General features: G+C 53.6%; 1 protein-coding gene and 1 non-coding gene across 7 annotated transcripts in view; both read left to right on the plus strand.

Moving 5' to 3' along the window:
• The window catches only part of PICK1 (protein interacting with PRKCA 1), a 73517-nt gene extending 49619 nt beyond the window's left edge, over positions 1 to 23898 (plus strand). Inside the window, exons 1-13 of one of the 6 annotated variants that reach the window (XM_066358372.1) lie at positions 9004 to 9156; positions 9542 to 9639; positions 10719 to 10830; positions 12283 to 12411; positions 14701 to 14767; positions 15857 to 15946; positions 18654 to 18707; positions 19224 to 19286; positions 20077 to 20210; positions 20538 to 20630; positions 21424 to 21474; positions 22446 to 22590; positions 23089 to 23898. In XM_066358372.1, the coding sequence (XP_066214469.1) occupies positions 9599 to 9639; positions 10719 to 10830; positions 12283 to 12411; positions 14701 to 14767; positions 15857 to 15946; positions 18654 to 18707; positions 19224 to 19286; positions 20077 to 20210; positions 20538 to 20630; positions 21424 to 21474; positions 22446 to 22590; positions 23089 to 23357 (1248 nt within the window). In that variant the 5' untranslated portion in view covers positions 9004 to 9156; positions 9542 to 9598 and the 3' untranslated portion in view covers positions 23358 to 23898. The other 5 variants (XM_066358376.1, XM_066358371.1, XM_066358374.1 and 2 more) reach the window with 5 other exon arrangements.
• LOC136389961 (U6atac minor spliceosomal RNA) lies at positions 1118 to 1244 on the plus strand. The gene has a single exon (XR_010748501.1). It is a non-coding gene; the product is annotated as a U6atac minor spliceosomal RNA (small nuclear RNA).
• Positions 23899 to 25515: the final 1617 nt, after the last annotated feature.

Here is a 25515-nt window from a genome sequence, read left to right on the forward strand (position 1 = left end):
GCCAGACCCCACCACAGAGCTGGCCTGGCATCCCCACAGCAGGGACGGTGGCCCCCAGCCATTATCAAAGGCCAGCAGGCCCCCCCCATAGCTGACTGGATGGGGGGTGGCTCTCCCTCGGGCTGTGAGTGCTTCCCCACAACCACTGACAAGCTGGGCCATCAGTCAGCCCTAGCACAATGGGCTCATTAACCCCTGACCCTGGCCCCTCTCTAGCCACTTCCTTTGGAGGGCTACCCCCATCCCCAGAAGGAGGAGGGAGGGAAGATTTCTGTTAAGTCCCGCTCTTCAGTGAGGAGCCCAGAAGCCATGTCACAGCTCTGCCAGTTCTCTAGCTCCTGTCCTCTGCAGCTGCCCCGGGGACTTGGTGGTGCCTCCCAGCCTCTGCCACCCACAGGAGCACCTCTCTCGCAGTGTGTAGAGGAGGGTGAGAGAGGGCCTGAGAGACAGAGATGGACACTCAGAGCAATGCTGTAGGGGGAGATGGCCCTTTCCCTTCACCCGTATTCAGAGACATCATGCAAGAACCCCCACCCCAAATATTAACAAAACAAATGCAGCAATGAACAAAATGGATATAGACATCATGACAGAATTGGGTTTATCCTAGAAATGTATTTTTACAGTCGAAAATCTATTATTGCCATTTACCATGTTAATAAGTTAAGGGAGAGAAATCACATGATCAATCGTCTTGGCACTGGCAATAAATTTCAACATCTATTTATAGCGAAAACTGTTTTAGCAAACTAGGACTAGAAAGAAATTTCCTTAAACTGATAAAGATTATCTACAAAACCCAGTACACACAGAGTTCTTAAAAGGACAACAGACACATTCTTTAAAATCAGGGACAAGAGCCTGACTGGTGGTGGCACAGTCAATAGAGCATAGACCTGGGAAGCTAAGGTCCCAGGTTCAAAACCCTGAGGTTGCTGGTTTGAGTGCATGATCACCAGCTTGAGTGTAGGATCATCGAAATGATCCCATGGTTGCTGGCTTGAACCCAAGGCCACTGAGAAGAATCAATTAACAACTAAAGTGATGCAACTACTAGATGATGCTTCTCATCTCCCTGCCTGTCTCTCTCTCTTGCTTAAAATAAAATTAGGGACAAGATTTGTATGAGAGGAGAAGTTAGTACTCACTCCCCTTGATAAGGATGGAAGAGGCTCTGGTGCCTGGTAATAGACATGGGTTTAAGGCATTGCCACCTGCTTCGTGGCATCTAACCATCGTTTTTTAACCCCTACTGCGGTGGACAGGGTGATTAATGAGTGTGCTACACACATGGGTGCTAGACTTCATTGCGGGAGATGTGTGTGCACTGATGCACAGGGGTGTGATGTGCAGTGCGCACAGACATGTAAAAAGAAAAATTAGGGTCAAGATGAGTTTGCTCTCATCCTGTCTCTTGGACATTGTACCCAGGATCCAAGCTGGGGCAGTAAGACATGAAAAACAACAACAAGGTATAAGTATTGGATAAGAAGAAGCAAAACTGGCGTTATTTGCAGATGATACAACTGTCTACATAGAAAACCCCAAATAATCTACAGGCAAGTTATTGAAACTGGAAAATTTAGCAAAGATAGATATAGGATATTCCCATATCAAATCAGTATCAAAAAGTAATTGCAGCCACAACATGAGAATGAACCTTGAATATATTACACTATAGAAATCAGAGACAAAAGGCCACATAATGTATGATTCCCTTTAAAGGAAATATCTAGAATAGGCAAATCCTTAGAGACAGAAAGCAACTTAACGGTCCAGCCCGAGAGAAGGGCATGGGGAGTGACTGCTAATGGGTGAAGTGTCTTTCCAGTGTGATGAGAATGTTTTGAAATTAGAATGTGTTGATGGTTGTACAACCTTGTGAATATGTTAAAAACGCCTGAATTGTACACGTTAACATGATGAATTGTATGGTGTGTAAATTATAATCTCAATAAAAACTGCATTTATAAACATCAGAGCAACAAAGTATAATTTTTTAAAATTTAATTTAATTTTATTTATTCATTTTTAGAGAGGAGAGAGAGACAGAAAGGGAGAGAGAGGAGAGAGAGACAGAGAGAGAGAAGGGGGAGGAGCAGGAAGCATCAATTCCCATATGTGCCTTGACCAGGCAAGCCCAGGGTTTCGAACCAGCGACCTCAGCATTTCCAGGTCGATGCTTTATCCACTGTGCCACCACAGGTCAGGCAACAAAGTATAATTTTAAAACACCTTCTAACAAAAATTAAATCTAACAATATTTACAGAGAAAAGCATAAAATGTTACTGAGGTACAGCCACTCTGGAATGTAGCTTGGCAGTTTCTTAAAAACAAAACAAAACATACTGTTGCTATATGACCCAGCATGAGACTATGAGAAACAACAACTCCTAGTCACCCAAAACTAGGCACACGGTGGTGCATGGCAGCTTTATTTGTAACGGTCAAAAAACCGGAAACAATCCAGATGCCCTTCAGTGAGTGAATGGTTAAAAAAAATGAGCACATCCAGACCACCGAAAACCGTTCCAACAATGAAAAGGAACTACTGATACATGTGACGACCTGGATGGAACGTGAGAAGATGGTGTGAGCAAAAAAAATCCTGTCTCCAAAGGTTACGTGCTGTGTGGTTCCTTAATGTTATGTTCTCAAAGTGACAAAGCTCTAGCGATGGAGAGCCGATTGGGGGCTGGAGGGTTGCAGAGGAGAGAGAAAAGGGAAATGGGTGTCACTGTCTGTGAGTAGCACGAGGGGTCTTAGTGGTGGTGGGACAGTCCTGTACCTTGACTGTGGTGAGCACAGAATCAGCACAAAGTGATGACATTTCATGGAGCGCGCGCACACACACACACACACACACACATGAATGCATGTAAAAGGGAAGTCTGAACCAGGTCTGCAGACAGTGCCAGTGTCAATTCCCTGGTTTTAGCAAAGCACTATGGTGATGTGAGATGCCACCATGAAGGGTACAGGGGACCCCTCTGTACTGTTGTTGCAACTTTCTGTCATTCTATAATTATTTAAAGACATAAAGGTAAGACAAGAAGCATTATCAGCAGACATTAAAGAAGATCCCAAAAATCTGCTTCAAAATAATGAATGCTGGGATGGAGGAAGGGGCAGGGTGATGGCTGAAAATGGAGTGGCTACTGGGTCACTGGAAGGCTTGGTGCTGGGTAAAAGAGCTGCAGTAGCCTCTTCTAATTTTGTACATTTGAAGAAAAAGAGACTAAGTCAATGCAGAGAGACAGCCATTTGCTTGCACAGGGAGATTCAGTATCATAAAGGTGTCAGCTCTTCCAAAATGAATGCCTAGATTCAATTCGGTCCTGATCAACTCCCCACCGGCTCTTGGTGGAGCTGATTATAAGATGACTCTCAAAACGGAAAGGGAGGGCAGAGCTCCAAGACTAGTTGAGGCTCCTGAAGAAGAATGAGGGAGGGCATTGCCCTTCCAAATATCAGGGCTTAACATGAAGCTCTAGTCAGCAGGCCAGTGTGGTAGTTACTGGTCCAAGACGGACAGCCGGACCAATGGGACAAAACAGAGAGCGACACACACGGTTGTGGGAAGCAGGGGTGTGGCAGATCAGAGGAAAAGGAGGGAGAAGACAGTCACATCTATGTCACGTGTAATTTCCGTGGGGCTGGCTCAGCTCTCGGCTCCCAAGGTTCCATTCCACACTGGGTGAAGGCTCAAACAGGGCCAGAGGTGCCCGGGGTCTTCTGGCTCTGGTCCTAGGCTCTTTCCAATGGGGGGTCCTGTCAGGCTTCCCAGCCCCTTGTTTGACTCCTGATCTCTGGGGGTCCCTGGCACCTGCCCAATCATTAATGTCCCGCTTGCGTTGGAGAATCCCTGACATGGACAAAGAGAAGGAGGGAGAATGGCAGAGAGTGAGACTAAGAGCAGAAAAGGGAGAGAAAGAATGAGAGCAAAGAGCCGGCCACTTCGCAGACCAAGCGGGAACAATCAAGCACTGTCCCTCTCCCTCCATCCCCCAGGCTCCCACCAGCTTTCATCACTGACCTAACCCAGGGGGCAGAGCACTAGGCAAGGGGGAGGGGAGGTCAGGGGTCAGCCCATCACATGCCAAGTAAAACCAGGAATAGAGCTACTCTGGGGGTGGTTGGGGGGACTTGGGGCCCCACGGAAGCCTGCATTCCACCCCTGGTCAGAGGCAGCCTGGGAGGCAGTTGAGAAGAGAGAGGAGAGCTGCCTTGTACCCCAAGGGCAATGGGTTCTTGGCTCTGTCAAAGTTGGGAGTGGGCTTCTGGTAGGACACAGATGCCTCTGAGCTACTCCAATCCCCCCATCAGCCACTGCTGCCCTAGCTAGTGGGGGAAGCTTCCCTGTCCCTAAGGAATCTGGCCCCACAGACCTATTGTCTCCATGGCTGGTCCACCCAGCCAGGGATCCCTTCTGCCTCCCAAGCCCAGCTACCCAGTCACACAATGGCTGTCCCTACTCTCCCACCCTGCTTCAGACTGGGCGAGGGACAATGCCCCTCACCTTAACCTGCCTGGTGGCTTCAGCCTACGCACAGGTCTGACTGCTCTGGTCCCCCTCTGCTAGTCTCCAGAGGCTCCCCAGTGCCAGGCAGAGTCTGGGGTCCTGATTCTGATGGGAGGCCTCGCTGACCACTGCCTAGACTCCAGGCTCCTGCTCTCAGCAACAGTTAGCTATTCATTCGTTCATAGGAGTGCATTGTCTATTCCTGCATGTCCGGTACTATGCTGTCTTGGTGATGATAGTGGTGTGACCCAAACAGGATCCTGCCCTGGGGGAACTTGCAGTCTGGTTGGGAGACAGACAAGAAGCTGGTTAACAAGCAAACAAATGCATAATCCCAAACTCTGAGCTCGTGGGAACGAACAGGTATTCCGACAGAGATGAGCCAGAGCTGTACTTGAGCTCAGTGCTCATGGAGGGCTTCCCTGAGGAGGTAACACGTGAGTGGAGGTGAGGATAAAGTGAGGGAGTGAGCAGACATGGAGGAAGAACATGGCAGGGAGGGAAAGCTGCAAGAGTGAAGGCCCTGCAGTGGAAACATTCCAGCATGTTCCAGGAACAGCAAAGAGGCCTGGAACAGAATGTGCACAGGGAGGAAGGGCGGGCTGTGTGCTGGAGGAGCCGCCAGGCCCAGATCTCTAGGTAAGGACCCTGGGTTTATTCTGCAGGTGATGGAAAGACCTTGGAGAGGTTTGAGCAGGCCGATGTTATGGTCTGACTTAAATCGAAAATGAACATTAGATTTCTTATAATAGTCATTTTACCCTGGGAGACCAGGGCTCAGAGAGGTCAGATGATATTTTTATGGGCACACAACTGCCACTGAGTCCAGCCCACCACCAGCTCCCCATGAGTCCACAATTGTGCCCCTTTCCACTGGGCTCCCCTTTAGATTTGGGGCCTCATCTGATGTTCTGAAGTGGGAGGTATTACCTAGGTTCGTTGTCTGCCTCTCCCATTCATCTCAGGGCCAGATCTTGTTTTTCTTGTTCTCTGATGTCCTCATAGCCTGGACATAGTAGGTGCTCGACACTATTTATCGAATGAATTAATGCATGAATGACTAGCCCCACCTCTAAAGGCTGAGGTTCACGGAGACAATGAATGAAGGCACCTTGGCACGGGGCCCAATAAGTGTTGGCTGCTAGCATTACTATCTGTTTGACTTTTTTTTTTAATTAATTAATTTATTTTTTACAGAGACAGAGAGTGAGTCAGAGAGAGGGGTAGACAGGGACAGACAGACAGGAATGGAGAGAGATGAGAAGCATCAATCATTAGTTTTTCATTGCACGTTGCGACACCTTAGTTGTTCATTGATTGCTTTCTCATATGTGCCCTGACCGCGGGCCTTCAGCAGACCGAGTAACCCCTTGCTGGAGCCAGCGACCTTGGGTTCAAGCTGGTGGGCTTTTGCTCAAACCAGATGAGCCTGCGCTCAAGCTGGTGACCTTGGGGTCTCGAGCCTGGGTCTTCCGCATCCCAGTCTGACGCTCTATCCAGTGCGCCACCGCCTGGTCAGGCTGTTTGACTTTTAAACTCATGCTCTAGATATCTATGCTGATGATTAGAGCCAAATTCCACCTGCTGACCCCTGGTGTATTGACCTTGACAGGGGCTGAAAAGCCAGCAGCAAGCCAGGCCTTGTGCTGGGGCTACAGCCGCGCTGAAGGGCAGGCATGTGTATATCCAGCCTCATCCATCACCTACAACTCGTGGTGTCTCCAGCCAGCCCTGAGCTGGGCGGGGTGGTGACAATGACAGAAGTGGAAAGGTGGTGGGGGCGGGGGTGGGGGAGTAGGGGTGTCCCTCTCCTGCAGTTCTGGTGCCCAGGGGTGTTTCTTCCAATGGCCACTGGGTGGCAGCACGTCCCCAGGAATATGGGGTTGGGTAGTAAACTTGAATGGATTTGAAGCTGAAGCTTAGGAACTAAGGGAAGAATCAGGGATGAAATCGAGGCCCAGGAGGAGTTGGAACTTGCCCAGGTCACACAGCTTTCAGCGGCAGGACCAAAGGCCTCCCGCCTGCCAGGGTAGACTCAGGAGCAGAGCGGGGTAGGAGGAGGAACAAGCTTGTAGAGTGAGAGTCTGAGGACCAGCCCTGGCTTGGCCTCCTGGAAGTGGAGGGATGTTCTCACCCCAATTTCAACCCCTAGAATCCTACCCATCTTGAAGGAGATCAAATCTCCCCTCTGAGGCCCTTGTTGACCTCTCTCACCTGTGACTCTGGCAAAGGTGGCGATTCTCCCCATGCTCTCACTAGGACTTGGGTGGTGACTTCATCACCCTGTCACCACCCCCACTGTCTTAATCCCCCCACCACAGTGAGAATAAGGACTGTACTTTGTACTCCCCACTGCCTGTATCATCTGTTCCTTCTGCCTCTGTCACTCTGCCCTCATCATGGCCTGGGTACCACCTGGGTACCTTCAGGACTCAGCTGAGATGTTGCTTCCTACAGGAAACCTTCTTGGCATTTGGCCTCTGATGTAGTGGTCCATTACAGTTGGCATTGAAGCTGCCCATGGGGCTTTGTGAAAATGAAGTCTTCAAGATCCTCCCTTCCCCCAGAGACTTGGATCCAACAGGTCTGTGACAGAGACCAGGACTCTGCACATAAGACACTTCCCGGATGAGTCTGATGCGGGGACCCGAGATCTGAAGCCCTTTAACTGAGCCATTGCCCTGTCCTCTGAAGTAGTTGGGCAAAATGATTATGATGAGGAATGACAATAAAACTTCTGACATCTATGCCAAGTAAATCACGCATGAAGCACTTTTACAATCATTTCTCCCTTTAATTTTCATCTTTATAACTTCTATCTTGGGAGGGATCATCACCCCCATTTTGCAGATACCCAAGGCTCAGAGGAAAGAGGTGATCTGCCCCAAATCCCACAGCTTCAAACTAGCAGAGCTCAGATTTGCCCTAGGGTTGTCCTGGGGTAGCAGAGCTGTAGGCTATATTAAAGCTCCTAGGTTTGGAAATTGTTGTTTGCTGAAAATCATAATTCCAAAATTCAGAACCTACATTTGGTCTGGTTTCCTGGGGATCTAGTGATCTCTGTGGAGGAAACTCGGGCTACTGCCACCATCCAGGTTCAGGTCCTCGTCATTTTGTTCCCTCTCTGCCCATCCATGTCTTCTCCTCCAGGGCTCAGAGAAGGTCTCATTTCATATACAGCCACAGCTATTTCTATGCACTTCACCCACAGCCAGATATCATGCCAGGTTCTGTAGGAAATACGAAGGGTAAGACCTGCCCTCAGCGGCTTCCTGGCTGGCTGGGGAGACAAGAAATGCGGGTGGTGGAACAAGGTACTCTAATTCCCCCCCCCCCTCAAATAAATTAATGGTCCTAGCCTCATCCCCTTAATTGGCTGGAAGAGGTTCCATGCTGTGTAGGAGACCCTCTGCATTGACAAATGTAAAGTGGGTCATTATAGTTTCATTCTAACAGGCATTACAAAGCAATCTGATTTTCTTTTTCTTGTTTGTCACAGTGACACCTGTTGATGGATTCCTAGCAGCCTATGAAAGGGATTATAAAGTTGGTACAGAAGGATAAGAGAGACTGGGTCGTGGTGAACTTTAAAATCCTGTGAAAGTAATCTGAACTGCTGAGCAGTGGGTACATGGGAAGGTCATTGCTATTGTGGCATTCTGCACATCCGCTGAGACTCAGACCAGCTCCCTAAGGAGGGGGTGGGGCTCTCATCAAGCTGTGGGATACTCAGATAATCATCTTTCTGCGTCTCTCCTTCCTCCTAAGCCCGTGGGGGCAGCTAGGGAAGGAAGCTGGAAAGGTTTGGGTGAGGTGGATGCCAGGGCTGTGGCTCTGGGAGCACCAGCTCCCTCCCAGGAACCAACTTTACACAAAAAGCAGTGGCAGTGGAGGTTGGTGGGGAGATGAGATTCAGACTCCTCGGCTGGAAAACACTGATGACATTTCCTGACCCTCAGTAGAACTCCAGAGGAGCAGTTCCCCAGGCCTAACAAAGATGTGGTGTCTGGACTCCTTCTATACCATAGAAAGCGTCTGCGCAATGCTCTTAGTTTGTATGCGGGGGGAAAGGCACATAAAGGGAAGGTAACTTGTCCAATTTGTCAGTAGCAATCCACTGAATACAAGTGTTAAAACGGCAGCGGACGAGGTGACAGTCTCAAAGTCAAGATCTGGGTCTTATACCAGATCTTAAGTGGCTCTGGACAAAATCCCTTCCCTTTTCTGGCACTTAACTTCCCTGGTTTGCAAAACTCGGATTAGGCTGACTTGTACTCTTTTATTCTAGTAGAGGAGTCACAACATCCTAGGAAAGGGTGCTGAAAATGCAAAAGTATTTGTAGGTCATTGGATTTCGCAGGAGACAGTCTCCCCACTCAAGGATGCTTCCGTTGCCACAGCAACTGACTGGCTGGCGTGGTCCCCGGCGTCCCGCTGAGGAAGCTGGGAAGAAGCCTGCCCTTACCAAGATGGTGGCGCCCACAGGGCAAGGGGCGGGGTTGAGCGTTGTCGGTGTGTCCAGATCTTTTCCCTGTTTCCGCTTTCTCATGCTAACGGCGAACTTCCGTTAATCCTCGTTGTCTTTCCTGGTTCTGGGAGCTCCGGGAGCTCGGGAGGGGAGGATTGCCTGCAGGTATTGGAGCAAATACCAAGAGGGGTAAGTCGCGACTTCCACGTCCCGCCGGAAGTGACGTGACAGTCGCGGCCGCCGACAGGTGGAACGGCAGGTGGGTTCAGGTGCCAGCCTGGCCCGGACCCGCCTGTGGGACCAACGCTTCCAGTGAGGGATTGAGGTAGCTTCCCAGGTCCTGGAGACCCGTGGGGACGGGGTCTGGGATTCGAACCCAGCGTCCTGTCCTGGGGTCCCCTCCTGTACTAGTAAGAATCACCTACCCACCGCGGGGGACTCCTCACACCGTCCAGAGAGGAGAGAGAGGGCCGGGATCGCGGGGTTTGGGGTTGGCATTCTAGGCACTTCAGTGCCCTAAGCCCTATGCTCCTTTCTCTCCCATATGCAGTTCTCTCTTCCCCTGCTGAGGTGGGCCGTTAGCCAGCTCACCTCAACTCTCGGAACCATGTTTGCAGACTTGGATTATGACATCGAAGAGGATAAACTGTGAGTATTTTGTTTCCCCAAGTCCCAAAAGTGCAGGCGCCCCAGGTCCCTCATATCCCCTTACTTCCCAGTTGCACCGACCTTTGCTTCTCAGCGGTGGATAAGGGCTTGTACTGTAGCAGAATGGTCCCCTCACCATCGGTAGGGGGCTGTGGACGCATTAACAGACAATTACAATTCAGGGCCGTATAGGCCCTAATGGAAGATGACCTGGCTACAAGGAGAGCAGAGCAAGTGGAGCCGGAGTGTTCAAGGAAGGCTCCACAGAGGAGATGGCAGTTGGGCTAGGTTTGGGAGGATGAATAGGAGTATCATGAGCTTACTACCCCTTCCTCCCAGTGTATACAGTTAGTGGGACAGAAGATCAAAAATTAAGTTAGTCTCCTTATTAGATTGTATCCGCCCGCAGAGCAAGGGCTGGGTCCATGCCTTTTTGTGTCCTCTTCACTTTGTAAGGTGCTCAACGTCAGTGGGTTGTTAGCAAATATTTGTTGAATGAAAAAATGAATAACTGAGAATGTTTACCACAAATCATAATCAAGTGCTAAGAGATGTAACTGAGTAGAGCAATTGAGAGATGGGTGATGAGTAGTTTAACAGGGGAAGGCTTCTCAGAGGAGGTGACCATAATGTTCCATATGTACCTGAGAAGGTGACAAGTCTGAGTCAAACCTCAGAGATAGAATAAAGCAAAGGGAAAGGGGACTTATTTTTATGGAGTGCTTGCTATGGGCTGAGCGGGTGTTAAGTGCCTTCTGTGCACTTTTTTACAAGCACTTTGATCAAGTAGCCATTTCACCCATAGTATTCTAACAGATGAGAAAACTGAAATGCAGAAAGGTTAGCTTACCAAAGTCTGTAACTGGTTAGTGGCAGAGCTGGGATGTGATCCCACATCTGCATGATTCCCAACAGCTGTGCACATTCCTGCACGAAATGCTGTCCCTTTGGCCAAGTGTGAAAGAAAAGGCTGTGCAGCATTTGGAGCTTCTTGGGGTTTTAGAAGGCCTGTTCCCTTCCCTGTCCCCTCTAGTCATCCTTCCTCTGGGAGACTCAGCCTCATGTGCTTCTCTTTCTAGTGGAATCCCTACTGTGCCCGGGAAGGTGACCCTGCAGAAGGATGCCCAAAACCTGATTGGGATCAGCATTGGAGGAGGGGCCCAGTACTGTCCCTGCCTCTATATCGTCCAGGTATTGGGTGCTTTGGGGGTGGGGGGAAGTCCTACTTGGGCATGACAAAGGCAGGTTCCTTCTTCTACCCTGCAGAGTGAGCGCCTTCTCATCCTTGAGGTCTGACCTGCTAAGAGAGGTCCTCCTGACCACCCCTCTCAGTAGTTCTGCCCTTGTTTTCCCCTGTTGTTTCAGTGTGTTCTTCTCTTTCTCAGCACTTAGCACCATCTGTAATTGTGGGTTTGCTCTTTAGTTCTATATCTAGCCGCTTTTCCAGACTCTCTGTACTATGAGGGTAGGGTCCCAGGTTGCTTTTCATGGCTGTCAGCACCTAGTAGATTGCCTGACATAGGGTGGACCTTCAATGAAAATGTCTTTAGTAAATCAATAAAACTATCAGCCTTTGGTACTAGCACACGTGACGTGTAGTGGAAAGACTAAAAGTCTATGAAAGAACGTTGGCCTGAATTCAAATGCAAGCTTCCCTGCTTATTAGCAAGTGACCTAATCTCCCCAGTTTCCTCACCTGGAAGGTGGGGATATAAAATATATAAAGATGAGCATCTTTGGGTTGTTGTGAAGATTAAATAAAGTAACACAATGCCTGACACGTAATGCATGCCCACTAAATAGTAGCTGCGGCAATTTTCATGGCAGTGGCTCACTCACATGACCTGCCAGTGGTAATGAACAGTTGCGTGATCCCTTGTAGAGGAAGCTGCCTGGTGATACTCTGTCAGCTGTGACTCAGACGCGGGGACAGGCAGTGATCTTCCTGTAGTTTTAGAAGGAAGCTTGCCACCTTGGACATAAACTTGACCTGGATTCTACTCTGTTGTAACCTGTTCTGAAAGCTAAGTAGCCATTGATGGCAGATGGGAGAGTATGGTCTCTGAGGAACTTGCAGAGGAGTCATTTCTAGGCCTTGAGGATGAAGATTCCTGGGACCTAATCTTGCTGGCTCAGGGTGTTGCTTTCATGAGGGATTTGGCCTCTTCCAGCCCAGGAGGTATTAGGGAGGCCTCCTTGCCCTGTGCCTGCTTAGCCTCTCTTCCAAAACCACTGTTTTCTTTCACCCCATCTTCACAACATAGTTATTTTATAATTTTTGTCTAAATCAATATCAGTCTGCTTGGAGCAGCATTGTCAGAAAACTATTACAGAAGTGACTTTGGAAGAATAAATGCTTGGGATGGGTGTGTGAGATTTGGTACATTTGATGTTAGAAAAGGGGAGTCTCATCAGTTTGCATTTACTTTCTGCCCTCCACATCCCCCCCCCCCCCCAGGTATGTGGGGCCCTGTATTTCTGTCTGTTCAGGCATCTCTGCCCTTTGGCACCACTTGAGCAAAAGAGGATAGAGGCTAGGACAGAGCCGGGTGCTGGTTGGGGTGCTGGTTGGGCTGTCTTCTGCCAGGGGTCTTCTTGGTTTTCCCCTTTCTGACGCACCCTGCCCTCCTTATGTACCCTCAGGTGTTTGACAATACCCCGGCAGCCCTGGACGGCACTGTGGCAGCTGGTGATGAGATCACTGGTGTCAATGGCAGGTCAATCAAAGGAAGAACAAAGGTGGAGGTTGCGAAGATGATTCAGGAAGTGAAGGTAAGGGCTGCCATGAGCGTGGGGCCCTGAATCAGGAAAGCCACCTCGGAGGCCCAGGCAGGCCTGGAAGGGAGGTGGCCTCTCACTACCCCTCCTCTAAGCTCAGTCTGGGTCACACTCTGGCCTGCATTCATTCGGTTAATACTAATTATGCTCCAGGGCTGTGCTGGGCCTTGCCAAGAGAGTGGGTACCAGGAACTAAAGGTCCCTGTCCTCGAGCTCCCAGGGGAATGATCAGACTCAGACCCGAGCTTCAGGGAGAGCCAGAAGGTCCCCAGTCAGGGACGGAGCTGACACTAGAAGTCCAGGGTGAACTCACCTGGTCACAGACACCCAGTAGATACTAGCTGAGCCAGGTGGGCCTGGGAGGGACAAGAGGGAAAGAGGAGTTTCCCTTGCCCATCCTGTAGGAACTTTCATTCCAGTGGGTCCTCCTGGGCTCACAGAACCCCAGGGACCCCTCTTGGCTCTGGGGCAGCTCCAGGTCCAGCTGCTGGTCTCCTGTTCCTCAGACCGCAGTCAGAGCTGCCTGTTTCCCGCTCTACTCTCATCCCCCCACCCCTGCCCCATCAGCTGCTCCAGACCATGGTCTCCTGAATGGCAGGGTGCGTCCTGACCCCTCACAGAAGCAAGTATGCAGCTTTTTTGCCATTTCCCAGAGATTTGCTGCTAGTAACTCTTAGGAAACTAACACAGTGAAGGAGTCCCAAAACTGTAGGATGATTTAAAAGTTTGAGAGTCGAGGGTTCCAACCATGAATTGAGATTGACAGTGTTTTATAGCTCCTTGGCCCCTTCATCCAAACCCTTCCTCCTTCCCCCTCCAGCATCCATGTCTGAAGGACCCGGGACCAACATGTCTTCCAGTCCCTCTTTCTTGCCTTAGCCCAGGGGCAGTGCCTTCTCCCCTCATTCTGTTCTACCCCCACTCTCACTCCCCCTCCCTTAGGGTGGAGAGTCCAATGCTATCCTTTCTCCTACTCCAGCCCCTTAGCCAAGGGAAAGGTGGGGGCAGACTGAGGCTCAGGGCTCCATTGTACAAAAGGAAGTGACAAGGTTCATTCAGAGCCCAGACACCACTCCACCTGGTCTGGATTGAACTGTCCTGGCATTACCTGTTGGGCTGAGGAGCTCATTGTGGAGAGTGGTGGGCGGTGTTGCATTCTGGTTCAGAATTGGGTCTTCCCCTCACCCCCCCACCATTGCTCTTCACCAAGACCTTCCTTGTCCTACCTTGTGCCAACCCCCTGTGTTCCCGTGGGGACAAGACCTCCTTATGTGTGTCTCCCAGCTCTCATGTGCAGATATCCAGAGGGAGGAAGGGATTTGCCTGTGGTCACCCAACTGGACCAGCACCCAGAGTTGACCTGGGACAGGGCTCCCTCGCTTCCCCTCAGTGGCCAGGCCGTCTGCGGCAGCCCCAGCATGTGTACTGCCCCCTGAGGGAGCCTGTCGTATCCACCCCTGATTCTGACCACATCGGCTCAGTTTGGTTTCTTTTCAGGGCTCAGTTTTGAAGTCTTGTTTTGTATTCGAATGCATTCAGTCCCAAGTTGAAAAGTCTTAGGACTGCAAGGACAAGAGTGAGCATGGAGGCCTCACGTGGTCAGGGAAGGCATCCTGGAAGAAGTCCGCAACTCTCTTGCAGTCACTAGAACTGGCTGTGTCACTCCCTATTTGCATAGGTCTCAGTGGCTGGCCTCGCCCTGGGGCTGGGGCCCCAGCGCTGCTCTTTGGCATTCCAGCACCAGGCACAGAGAAAGTGCTCAGACACGTTGAATGAATGGAGGGACACAGAGGATGGGACTGATTTAGAGTGCAAGAGAAGAGCCCTGGTCAGATAGCTTAGTTGGTTGGAGCGTTGTCCCAGAACACAGAGGTTGCCAGTTTGATTCTCTGGTCAAGGCACGGCTTAATGTTCCTGTCTCTCTGAAAAAATGCGCAGGAGAAGATATTCGGTGTCTTCTGTGAAGGGAAAATGAGGTAGCAAAGGTTAGGAGTATGGTGTGGGGAGGGCAAGGCACCTGACGGAGGACTAGCAGGCTGTGAGCTCTGTGACAGCAGGGACCACATCTGTTCTTGTCCCGCTGATTACCCAGGGCCTGGCCCAGAGAGGGAGGGACCTGGGAGCAGACCAGTCACAATGCAGGGCCTGTAACAGGTCTTAGCCTGGTAGGGCTGAATTCAGGATTCTCTCATGACCACAGATTCTGGGGCAAACAGGCTTCCCAGGAAAGGGGCTTGGGGCCTAGGAGACTCCTTCTCAACTCTGCCTGTCTTGCTTTCCCAGGGGGAGGTGACTATCCACTACAACAAGCTGCAGGCAGATCCCAAGCAGGGCATGTCCCTGGACATCGGTAAGCCGGGCCAGGACTGCGGTGTCCAGTGGCCCCAGCCCCGGCCCCTGCCCCTGGTCTGCTTCTTCAGGGTAGTACATTGATAGTGCTTTCTGACTTTTCTAACCAAGCTGATCTATGAGGCCGGAGAGGCCACCTCCTCTGGGACCTTGCTGCCCTACTGTCCTTTGCAGGCCAACCGCTCAGCTACCATAGCCCAAGTGTTCACCCTTCCAACAGGGAGGGCACCCACCCTGGCCTGGCACTCAGGCCCACCACACACCTCCTCTCCCCCACACCCCTTGGCCTCTTGTCCCACCCAACTTCTCCCAGGAAAGCTCAGGGTCTGAACTGGACCTCAGGCCAGCTCCTCTGCCCAGCGTGCCCCAGAACCAGGTGCCTTCTGCTATCGGGGCTGGTTCTATAGACACTTCCAGACTCAAGGCCTGGACAGCAGCAGAGGTCCTCTGGACCAGCCACCTCCCCACAGACCAGGACCTGAGTGAGACCCCTGGAGGGCTCTGTGAACACACACTCATCTCCAGATTCTGGTTCAGCGCCCTCTTCCTGTCTCCATGGTCAGAACCACCTCCTGGTTTTTAGAGAAAGGGGCCAAGAGCAGATTGCATCTGTCCTGCGGTCCAGCCTCTAAAACCCTTTGTTCCCACTCTAGTCCCCTCCCAAGGACTAAGTATGCAACCACGTGTACAATAACTGAACCTGGGGCCCAAGGTCAGCTGGATTGATGGTCCCTCTACTCCCCTCGGGAGACCTCAGTCGGATGAGGAAGAGAGGAGGGGAAGAGGCGTTCTCTGGTTTCCCTGCAGCCAGTGTCAAGCCTGGGGCATCGGCTCTCAGTGGTGGCCAGCAGTCGCCCGGAGTGCTAGACCCATGGCTAAGCCCTTTACATAGTTGCCTCCCTCCAGGCTCTCGCCCCTCCCTGCGGTAGAGCGTGAAGAGGGCAAGGCCCAGAACCCACACTGGGACCCGTCCCACTCAGTCACCCCACCTCGGCCCTTCTGCCCTGATGTGGTCCCCAGTGCACGGTACTGGGGGGAGGGATGGCCAGCTGCACACTCCCCTCGCTGAGCCCCTTCTCACCTGTCCCAGTGCTGAAGAAGATGAAGCACCTTCTGGTGGAAAATATGAGCTCGGGGACCGCCGATGCCCTGGGCCTGAGCCGGGCCATCTTGTGCAATGGTGAGTCCCTTCCCCTCCCAGCGCCAACCTGGGGTCCAAGGCCCAGGCTTCCCAGGGAGGGCCACCATGGCTGCTCACCAAGCCATTGTCGGTCCCTCTGGCTGGCCCTGGCCTCTGCCCATGGGCTCATAGTCACCTCTGTTATCCCTGGAGGCCTCTCCAGCTCCCAGAGGGCCTCCCCAGTGGTCAGCTGATCCCTCTTGCAGCCAGTGTCCCCACCTCTAGGCAAGGAGCACAGGCACAGGTCACAGATGAGGAGACAGACCCGCAGTGGGGAGGTGCCTCCCGGGTGCCCTGAGCTGGTACCCTCGCCACTGCCCCAGCTGCTCCCACATAGCTGGGCCTTGGCCCCTGCCCCAGTGCTGCCACACCCCTCATCTCACCCCCTGCTCTGGGACACCACTGCTCCTGCACTGCCTGTCTGCGTCCTGGCCCTCCTCCAGGAGGTGGCGCTGCTGCCCAGGTTGGAGGTGGCTCTGTGAGCTCTGGAGGGAGAGTGCCTTGTACACACACTGCACACCCACGCCTGCTTATGCACACACACTCTTCCTACAGAGTGGCCAGTGAAGCACTTGGCCTGCTCCACCATCATCAGCCTGAGTTTATAAACAGCAGCAGCTCTGCTATACGTGGGGGGTAGATATAAATACCTATATAAATTGTAGGCTCAGCTGGGCACCCTGGGCTCCATTGGCTGGGACTTGGGGGTGGGATCTGAGCTTGTTCCAAATGGTGTTCAAAAGTGGAGGCTGCTATTTTCAGCCTCTTGGTGTCTATAAATCCCTGTTACTGTAGTTACCATGTGTTGAGATGAAATTAGAACTGGTTGTTGTGTTTTTCCCCCAAACCTTGCAATTTCCCCAGCCTTAAATAGGTTTTCTAAAATTGAAGCTATCATGATGTCCCATGACCCAGCTAAAAACAACAGCACGGCGCTTACGTGGCTCCCTCCCTGCCAGGCTGGTCAGGTGCCAGAGTTCTAGGGAACCGGGGTCCGGAGGCCAGCTGGTGGTCCAAGTCTCATGAAGACCCCCGAGGTGCCCCCTTTCCTCCCCCTCAAACCCGAGCCTTCCTCCCTGACAGCCCATCGCACAGCAGCCTTCCCTGCCTAGAGAGAGGCCCGGACTCAGCCTCTGCTGCTCCCCCCACCCCGGGTCAGCACAGGAGACGGGGCAGAGGGCCCCCAGCTCAGACAGCCTGAGCTATGTGCCTTTCATCAGTTGCTTTACCTCTCTGTCCTGTTTGTTTGTTTGTTTAATGAGGCAAGTAGTCCCTGCCCCAAAGTCTCCTAAGGAAAAAGGGCTGAGAGGTGTGGAGGTGTTGGTTGGTTCTGGTTCATGCACAGTAACTCAGGAAGGCCAGGCCCTGCCTGGGGGTTGGCTGGGCTAGGAAGCCACCAACACAGGCCGAGGTGCGCCCAGTGGGGAGGTAGATGCCTACCTCACCCGTCAGTGGGTGGGGTGGCACCCACTGCTGGAGGAGACCCTACCCAGTGCAGCTTTTCATGGCCCTGGCCCTGAGCTCATCCGGTAGCCCTTGCCCCTTCCCTCTTTGATTTGAAGGCCAGCCTCAGCCCTGGCGATCCACTTGTCCCATTTCCACCCCATGGGGTAAAGCGCTGTCCGCACCCTCACCTTACAGCCTTTACTTACTGGCCACTGTCCGGCTCCTCTGCTAAACTGTGAGCCTTGGGGGCATAAGTGGGTCATTCCTGGAGCCTAACGTGGGGTCTGCACACAGTAGGTGCTTGATAAACACCTGTTAAGCAAATGAAGATGGTCACCAAGGCCCCATCCGATGCAGCTCTTCCTCAAAGCCCTTCCGAATTGTCTCCCCTCCCTGAATTGTCTCCCCTCTGAGCAGCATGTTTGCTTCTCTGTGCTGGGAGTCGCGCTGAGCCCGCACTACACTGTCCCTACAGCTCAGTGCTCCCACTTGTCCCTGACTGCCTCCCTCCTTAGCAGTGTGGGGGACACTGGCTGCTAGGCAGGCCGGGGCAGCCACCCAGAGGCTTGGCTTTGGAAGTAACCCATCTGCCCCTTTGATGTGCCATAGCCTTCTGGGGTGGGGGCTCATCTTAGGAGTGTTTGGGTGGGCAGCTCAGCCTCTCATCTGGGTGTCCTGCACTGTTTACAAAACACCTCTGAGGCCCTGGCCGGTTGGCTCAGCGGTAGAGCGTCGGCCTGGCGTGCGGGGGACCCGGGTTCGATTCCCGGCCAGGGCACATAGGAGAAGCGCCCATTTGCTTCTCCACCCCCCCCCCTTCCTCTCTGTCTCTCTCTTCCCCTCCCGCAACCAAGGCTCCATTGGAGCAAAGATGGCCCGGGCGCTGGGGATGGCTCCTTGGCCTCTGCCCCAGGCGCTAGAGTGGCTCTGGTCGCGGGAGAGCGACGCCCCGGAGGGGCAGAGCATCGCCCCCTGGTTGGCGTGCTGGGTGGATCCCGGTCGGGTGCATGCAGGAGTCTGTCTGACTGTCTCTCCCATTTCCAGCTTCAGAAAAATACAAAAAAAACAAAACAAAAAAACAACACACCTCTGAACCCACTGACTGAGGTGGGCAGTCCCCCTCCTTGGATCCCGTTCTGTGAGGATCCTGCTTGTCCTCTGGGGTCCACCCTGCCCTCTCAAGCTGGCTTGGGCCACCTGGCGCCCTCACCCCGTGGCTTGCCGAAACCGACTGACCACCCCTTCTCTCTCATCCCCACAGACGGGCTCGTCAAGAGGCTGGAGGAGCTGGAGCGGACTGCTGAGCTCTATAAAGGTGGGCGGCCCAGCTCCTGCTGCAGCCCTGTGGGGCCAGCACTGGCTGTGTTCTGGGGTGGACCATTGAGGCCTGCTCCAAAGATGGTGGCAGTGGGGGGCAGGAACACCAGCTTACAAAATTCTAGAATTCTTTATAAAAGGTCTTAAGACATACCTTTTTTGATTATAAGAATTCTTTGTAAAAGGTCTTAAGACATACCTTTTTTGATTATAAAAGTACTATATAACCCATAAAAATTCAAATAAGAGCATATATCCCCAGAATGGCACACTCCCTGGAGATAAAGCCCATAAGTGGCCAGTCTACTTTCTGCCCCTGCAAAGTTCTGGCTTCCCTGTCTGATGGGGGCTCCTAATGGCTGTGGCTGGAGCTGGGCCTGCAACCCTGGGCTAGTGGAGCTGTGGGGAAAGGCCATGAACCCAGGAACAGTGCAGGCCTCGGGTAGGGTAGAGGGTAGGAGGCCATGTCCTGGGCCAGTGTGGTCCCCTTACCCCTTGGTGTGTTCTCTTACAGGGATGATAGAACACACCAAGAACCTCCTACGGGCCTTTTATGAGCTGTCGCAGACGCACCGGGGTAAGAAAACCTCCAAAATTGCTGCGTGACCCCAGGCAAACCCTGCCCCTCTTTGGGCCTAGCACCCCCATTCAGTGAGAGGTAACTGAGCTGCTCCCTTGGGTCCTCATGCCGTGCTCAGGCAGACACCACAGCCTGTCCCCTCGGGCCAGCTTTGGGCTGGGCATGTTCTGTGCCGGAGGGCAGCAGTGCTGGGGCCTGGTGGGGAGCGTCCGAGCAGCTGGTCTGTGGGCCCCGTCGTCGTCTGAGTCCCATCCTGTCTGTCTGCATGGCCACTTCCACTTATTCATAGTCTCGGTTCCTCCAGTGCTTTAGTTGGACAGGGCAGCTCTGATTAACCCCATTTCGCATTTGGGGAAGTGAAGCCCAGGCAGAGGAAATGGCCACACAGTCCCTAAGGGGCAGAGCTGGCTGTAGGACCCAGGTGTCCAGACCCCATACTGGTGCTTTGCCCTCTGACAATACTGCCTCCTCCAGTCCCAGTCCAGCCTTCCCCCGTGGTCTGGGCACTCCGGGGAATGAGGGCTCCCTGAGGGTATAGGCCAAGCTTCTTCAGCAGTGTGGACCAGCTCCTTCCAGGTATAAACCCACCTTCCTTTGGGTGTGTGCCCAGCCCCATCCTGTCCTTAGGGGTACAGACCAGCTCCCTTGGGGATAGAGACACATCTCTCCTGGGGTGCAGATGTGGGCCTCCAGCCTGCCATTACCCCTGCCCTGCTTCTCCACAAATCCCTGGCTTTGCCGTTAAGGACCAGGCAGGGGCAGCCTTCAGGGAAAACTTGTCATGCAGCCTTTGGGGATGTGTTCTCTGTGATTGGCGTGCGGGAGCCCCAGCCAGCTGCGAGCGAGGCTTTTGTGAAGTTTGCCGATGCCCACCGCAGCATTGAGAAGTTCGGCATCCGGCTGCTGAAAACTGTCAAGCCGGTAGGTCGTGGAGCACCCGTGTGTCAGCATGTGAGGGTAGAGGGGGACAGTGTGTCATGCAGAAGAGGTCCTGTATGGAGTCGGGACTCCTTGGCCTCGGCCTTGACCTCTAGGTAGTTTGAGGCCCTTGCTCCACCACTGAGTCTCAGCTCACCCTGGGCCTGGCCTGTCTTCTCATCCTTGAAAAAGACAAGATGTCTGGGAGCACCCGTTGGCTCTGACATTCTGAGTCCATAAGAAGACTGATGCATCAGTGCCATTCCTTGTCACCCTGGCCAGCCTGACCCCGCCTGCGGGATCTAAGTATCCGCCCCTTTCCCCTTCCAGATGCTGACAGATCTGAACACGTACCTCAACAAAGCCATTCCAGACACTCGCCTCACCATCAAGAAGTACCTGGACGTGAAGTTCGAGTACCTAGTGAGTGGGCTGCGGCCTCTGGGGAGGATGGTCTGGCCTGCCAGGAGAGAGCCGCTGGAGATGGGCCCGCTTCTGTCAGCCATGTGCTGGCAAGCAGGACGGAGCTGGAACCTGTCCCGTCTGACCGAGATCGTGGAACTGAAGTCTGGGGAGGTGCTGGGGACTCAGGCCGTTCCTCAACTGCTCAGAGCCTTGGGAACCTGGGAGCCTGGGTGGGCCGAGCTCTTGCGCTGGACCTCTGATCCCTTGAGAGTTTTTGGTCACCTGTTATAACGGGTTAGACTAGGTCAGTGGTTATAAAGTGGGTACCAAGCGATGTTAACAGGTTTTATGTTTAAATGATAATTCTGTGGAGGGAAAAGGCTGCACTGAGCAAGCCAGGGCTCTGCCGCAGGGCTGCTCAGAGCCCACGACCGGTCCGTATGCCGCACGAGGCTACAGGCCTCCTCGAGCTCCTTTGATCGTGGAACCCCTTTTCCCAGAGCATCTCCTGGGACCTGTTTGGTAAATGATGGGCTGCCTCTCAGGCCCTTCCCACCGTCCCAGATGAGTGCCCTCCTCTGTCTTCTGCCACCGGGGCCACCTCAAGCCAGGGCCAGGCTGAGTGAGGTGTTCGCCCCTTGTGCTCCAAGCTCTGCAGCCAGCTGCCCAGCAGGAGCTTGGAAGGGCCCAGGAGGCGTTATGCTCCCCTTGGTGGCTGAGACACAATGTGGCAGTGGCCAGCTGGGGACATCGGGGTGGGCAGCCAGGAGCTGCAGCCACTCTGACAGCTTGGTTTTACCTGTTCCCACAGTCGTATTGCCTGAAGGTGAAGGAGATGGATGACGAGGAGTACAGCTGCATTGTGAGTGTCATGGGGAGGGCGACAGCCCAGGGATCTGAAAGGCCTGGGGTATTCACCCTTCACCTACCTGTCCTGCAGAGCCCCGAGAATATCCTTGGTCTGCCAGGGACACCAGGTGGGCCAAGCCAACCTGGAAGGGCTGGGGGGCTTGGCAGGCTCTTGTTCCTGGAGATTTGGGGGCCACACTTGTGGCCCCTCTGGCCAACCACCCTTGTGCCCACTCCCAGGACAGCTGCCCCCCACCCCCAGACTTTGTGAGGTTCTAGCAGGAAAAATCTGACTTTCCCCTCACTCCTAAGGCCATTTTTATTTTCTTTTAATTTGTAATATTTTTGATACCAGGATCCATCTTATGACTAAATGTTCATTTACTTAATGTAGCAAGGGTTTGGATTTTTCTTTTTCTTTTTCTGTTTTCTTTTTTTTTTTTGCATTTTTTGCATTTTTCTGAAGCTCGAAATGGGGAGGCAGTCAGACAGACTCCCACATGTGCCCGACTGGGATCCACCCGGCACGCCCACCAGGGGGCGATGCTCTGCCCCTCTGGGGCATCGTTCTGTTGCATCCAGAGCCATCCTAGCGCCTGAGGCAGAGGCCACAGAGCCATCCTCAGCACCCGGGCCAACCTTGCTTGAATGGAGCCTTGGCTGCAGAGGGGAAGAGAGAGACAGAGAGGAAGGAGAGGGGGAGGGATGGAGAAGCAGATGGGCGCTTCTCCTGTGTGCCCTGGCCGGGAATCGAACCCGGGACTCTTGCACGCCAGGCCGACACTCTACCACTGAGCCAACCAGCCAGGGCCTTTCTGTTTGTTTTTTTACAAAACTATAAGTACTTCTACCAATCCTTGGCATCTCAGAAGTGAGGGACCCTGGTAGCTTTGAAAGTGTGAACCTTCCTTCCCCCTGCTGCATCTTCCAAGAGCAGACTACCGAACCCACCAGCGCCCCTGATGTGCTTCACCCCTGCCCCAGGCCCTCGGGGAGCCCCTGTACCGCGTGAGCACAGGCAACTATGAGTACCGCCTGATCCTGCGCTGCCGCCAGGAGGCCCGCGCCCGCTTCTCCCAGATGCGCAAGGACGTGCTGGAGAAGATAGAGCTGCTGGACCAGAAGCATGGTGAGGGGCTTGGGTGGGCATCGGGGACCCGAGGGTCACGTACTGCCTCAGTCTATATGCCATCCTTGGTATGGTGGGGTAGATATTATTTTCTTCCCATTTCAGAGTTGGGAAAACTGAGGCCCAGAAGGGAAAAGGTACTTACCTGAGGTCCCAGGGCCAGGCCACACCATGCAGTGCTTTGAGTCAGACCCAAGACAGAGCCCTGGCAGGAGCTCACCCACCTCCCTGGAGCTGGGACTGGGTGGAACTGGACTTCTGGGGGTGCATTTCACAACCCACCCAGCCTGGCAGGGCTCCTCTGTCCCTCAGCCGGGAGCTAGAGACCTGTGTAGGACTGGGCAGGCCTTGCGTTGCCCCTCCCAGGGCACAAGGGTCCAGGGAGGTGCACACTGGGAAGCCCAGGGCAGGGAGGCGGGCCCAGGCAGGCTTGGAGGGCCCACTTCATGAGGAAGGCAGCCAGGCCCACTGGTGCCTCCGCCCACTCTCCTGCCCCAGTCCAGGACATCGTGTTCCAGCTGCAGCGCTTTGTGTCCACCATGTCCAAGTACTACAACGACTGCTACGCCGTGCTGCGGGACGCTGACGTCTTCCCCATTGAGGTGGACCTGGCTCACACCACGCTGGCCTATGGCCTCAGCCAGGATGAATTCACTGACGGAGAGGACGAGGATGAAGATGAGGACATGGCAGCCAGGGAGCCTTCCAAGGATGCACGAGGGGCTGCCGGGCCCCTGGACAAGGGTGGAAGCTGGTGTGACTCCTGATTGTGCCCATGGGGTGCAGATCTGGGGGGTAGGGTGAGTGGGAGCCTGATAGCATGGGAGCGGGGGCTGGGCCGCCGCGCAACAGGGTGGCACATAAAGGCCTGCTGGCTAGGGGTGCCTGCCTCCCTGCTCCTCTGTCCTGGCACAGCGAAACTGCTCCTGCCCAGGAAAGGCTCTGGGGCCGTGACCTTGGGCCTGGACACTGGGTCCTCTCCCTTCCTACCCTGCCGCCCCGGCCAGAAGCAGAGCTTAGTCTCTGGACCTGCCCTAAGAAGGAGAGGGCAGAAAGGAAGAGAGTTGGTGGTGGCAGGGAGTCCAGGACCCATTCCTCGTGGGCACCTCCGTTGGAGTGAGGGGCCAGGGTGGACAGCCGAGGCTGATGCCAGTGTCTGATGGACACTCTCACCTCACCCCAGGCTGCCCCCGACAGTCCACACTCACACCTCGGCGGCCTTTATTTATTTTACTCCCCAAGCTCAGCCACTGCCCGGGAAGGGCTGGGCGCCAGGCCTGTACTGAATAAACACCCCAATGGAGCTGGGCTTTGTGCAGTGGCCTCAGACCTGCCTCTCCCCTCTCCCCTCCTCTCCTGCCTCCCTGGTCACGAGGGTGGTGGGCAATAGGGTAACAGCCATTCCCTTCACACATCACTATTTTTCATCCTCACGGCTGCTCTGCTGATGAGCACTGCTGTCCCCGTGCACAGATGAGACACAGGCTCAGAGAAGTGTTTTGCTCAAGCCCACAGAGTGGGATTTGAAAGCAGATCTGTCAGCTCCAAAAGACGACCTTTCCCCCTGCCTCCTGGGCTGTCTGCTTTGTGGAACCCTTTCCATCCACCCTCCTCTTGGTCCTTCAGAACCTTTATTTGGGGGTGGGCAGGACAGACACCGAGTCAGGAAGACCCGAGACCCCAAACAGCTAGACTGCTAAGGGTGCCTCTGCCACTCCAGATGCAGGGCTGTGGGAGGAGCCTAGAGGGGAACATCACCCAGTCCTCCACGTCCTGGGCTGTGGGAGGAGCCTAGAGGGGAACATCACCCAGTCCTCCACGTCCTGGGCTGTGGGAGGAGCCTAGAGGGGAACATCACCCAGTCCTCCACGTCCTGGCAGAGTGGGAGAAATACGGTGACCATGTGTTCTGCCTTATCTATACGCTCTAGTCCCACCTGTTGCCCCAGTGTAGTTACTAATAGTGGCCCTGCTCACTTTCAAAGTGCCCCTCGTTGGATAATGAATTACATGGGTGGAATTCTTAATGGGATTGTCAGGCAGGGTTGGGAGCATGGAGGGAGGGATGGGCTGTTACCAGGATCCTGTGAGTCCCTTAGTGTGGTCAGACCACACTACCTTTGAAGGGGCAGCCTTCAAAGAAGGCCACATGCCAGACTGAAACTGGCAGCCTGGATTCCAGTCATAGCCTCTGTGGCTGTGGACTACTCCCTAATTTCCCTGTGCCTCAGTTTCCCTATCTTTCAGTATGGCTAATAATGGTATCTATTTTATTGGGTTGTTGGAGGATTAAATGTTGTAAAGGACTTGGAACAGTGCCTGGCATGGAGTCGGCACTCTGAGTGTTTGTTAAATAAAATAAGATGTAGTCACTGTTTTAGTGGCTCGGGGGAAACCACAGACTTGGGGTGTGTCAGCCAGGCTTCTGCGAGGGCTCCCATGCCTTCCTGGCGTGTGGCTGGGAAATGAGGCCAGCCAGCAGGGAGGGGTCCCCGGTGGGATGGGCTCTGCTGAGGAGCAAGGCTGGACAGAGAGGCCTGTGTCACTACCGGGGTCTGGTCACTACACTCGAATTGGAGGGAGGAAAGCAAAGAAAGGGGCATCTACTTTGTGGGAGGAAAGTAAGTACAGTGAGGGACTCGATTCCTGAGTCTCCCAGGCAGGGTGAGTGAGATCTGGAGCTCCCAGCACTGGATCAAAGTACAAGAGGTCAGAAGTCAAAGTGCGAGAGATGAGACATCCCTGGGACTCCCCATGATGGAAGTACGTGCCAGGAGCAGCTCTCAGAGCCATGTTGGTATCCGCAGGGACATGTGTCCAGGGCAGAGGCCCCAGGACACCAGAGTTTATGTCCTAGAGAGAGATTTCCCCTCAGTAAGGCAAGGGGACAGACACACCTTGCAGAAAGCGGCAGGGCCGGTGCTGG

This window comes from Saccopteryx leptura, chromosome 1 (assembly GCF_036850995.1).
Source record: "Saccopteryx leptura isolate mSacLep1 chromosome 1, mSacLep1_pri_phased_curated, whole genome shotgun sequence".
NCBI lineage: Eukaryota > Metazoa > Chordata > Mammalia > Chiroptera > Emballonuridae > Saccopteryx > Saccopteryx leptura.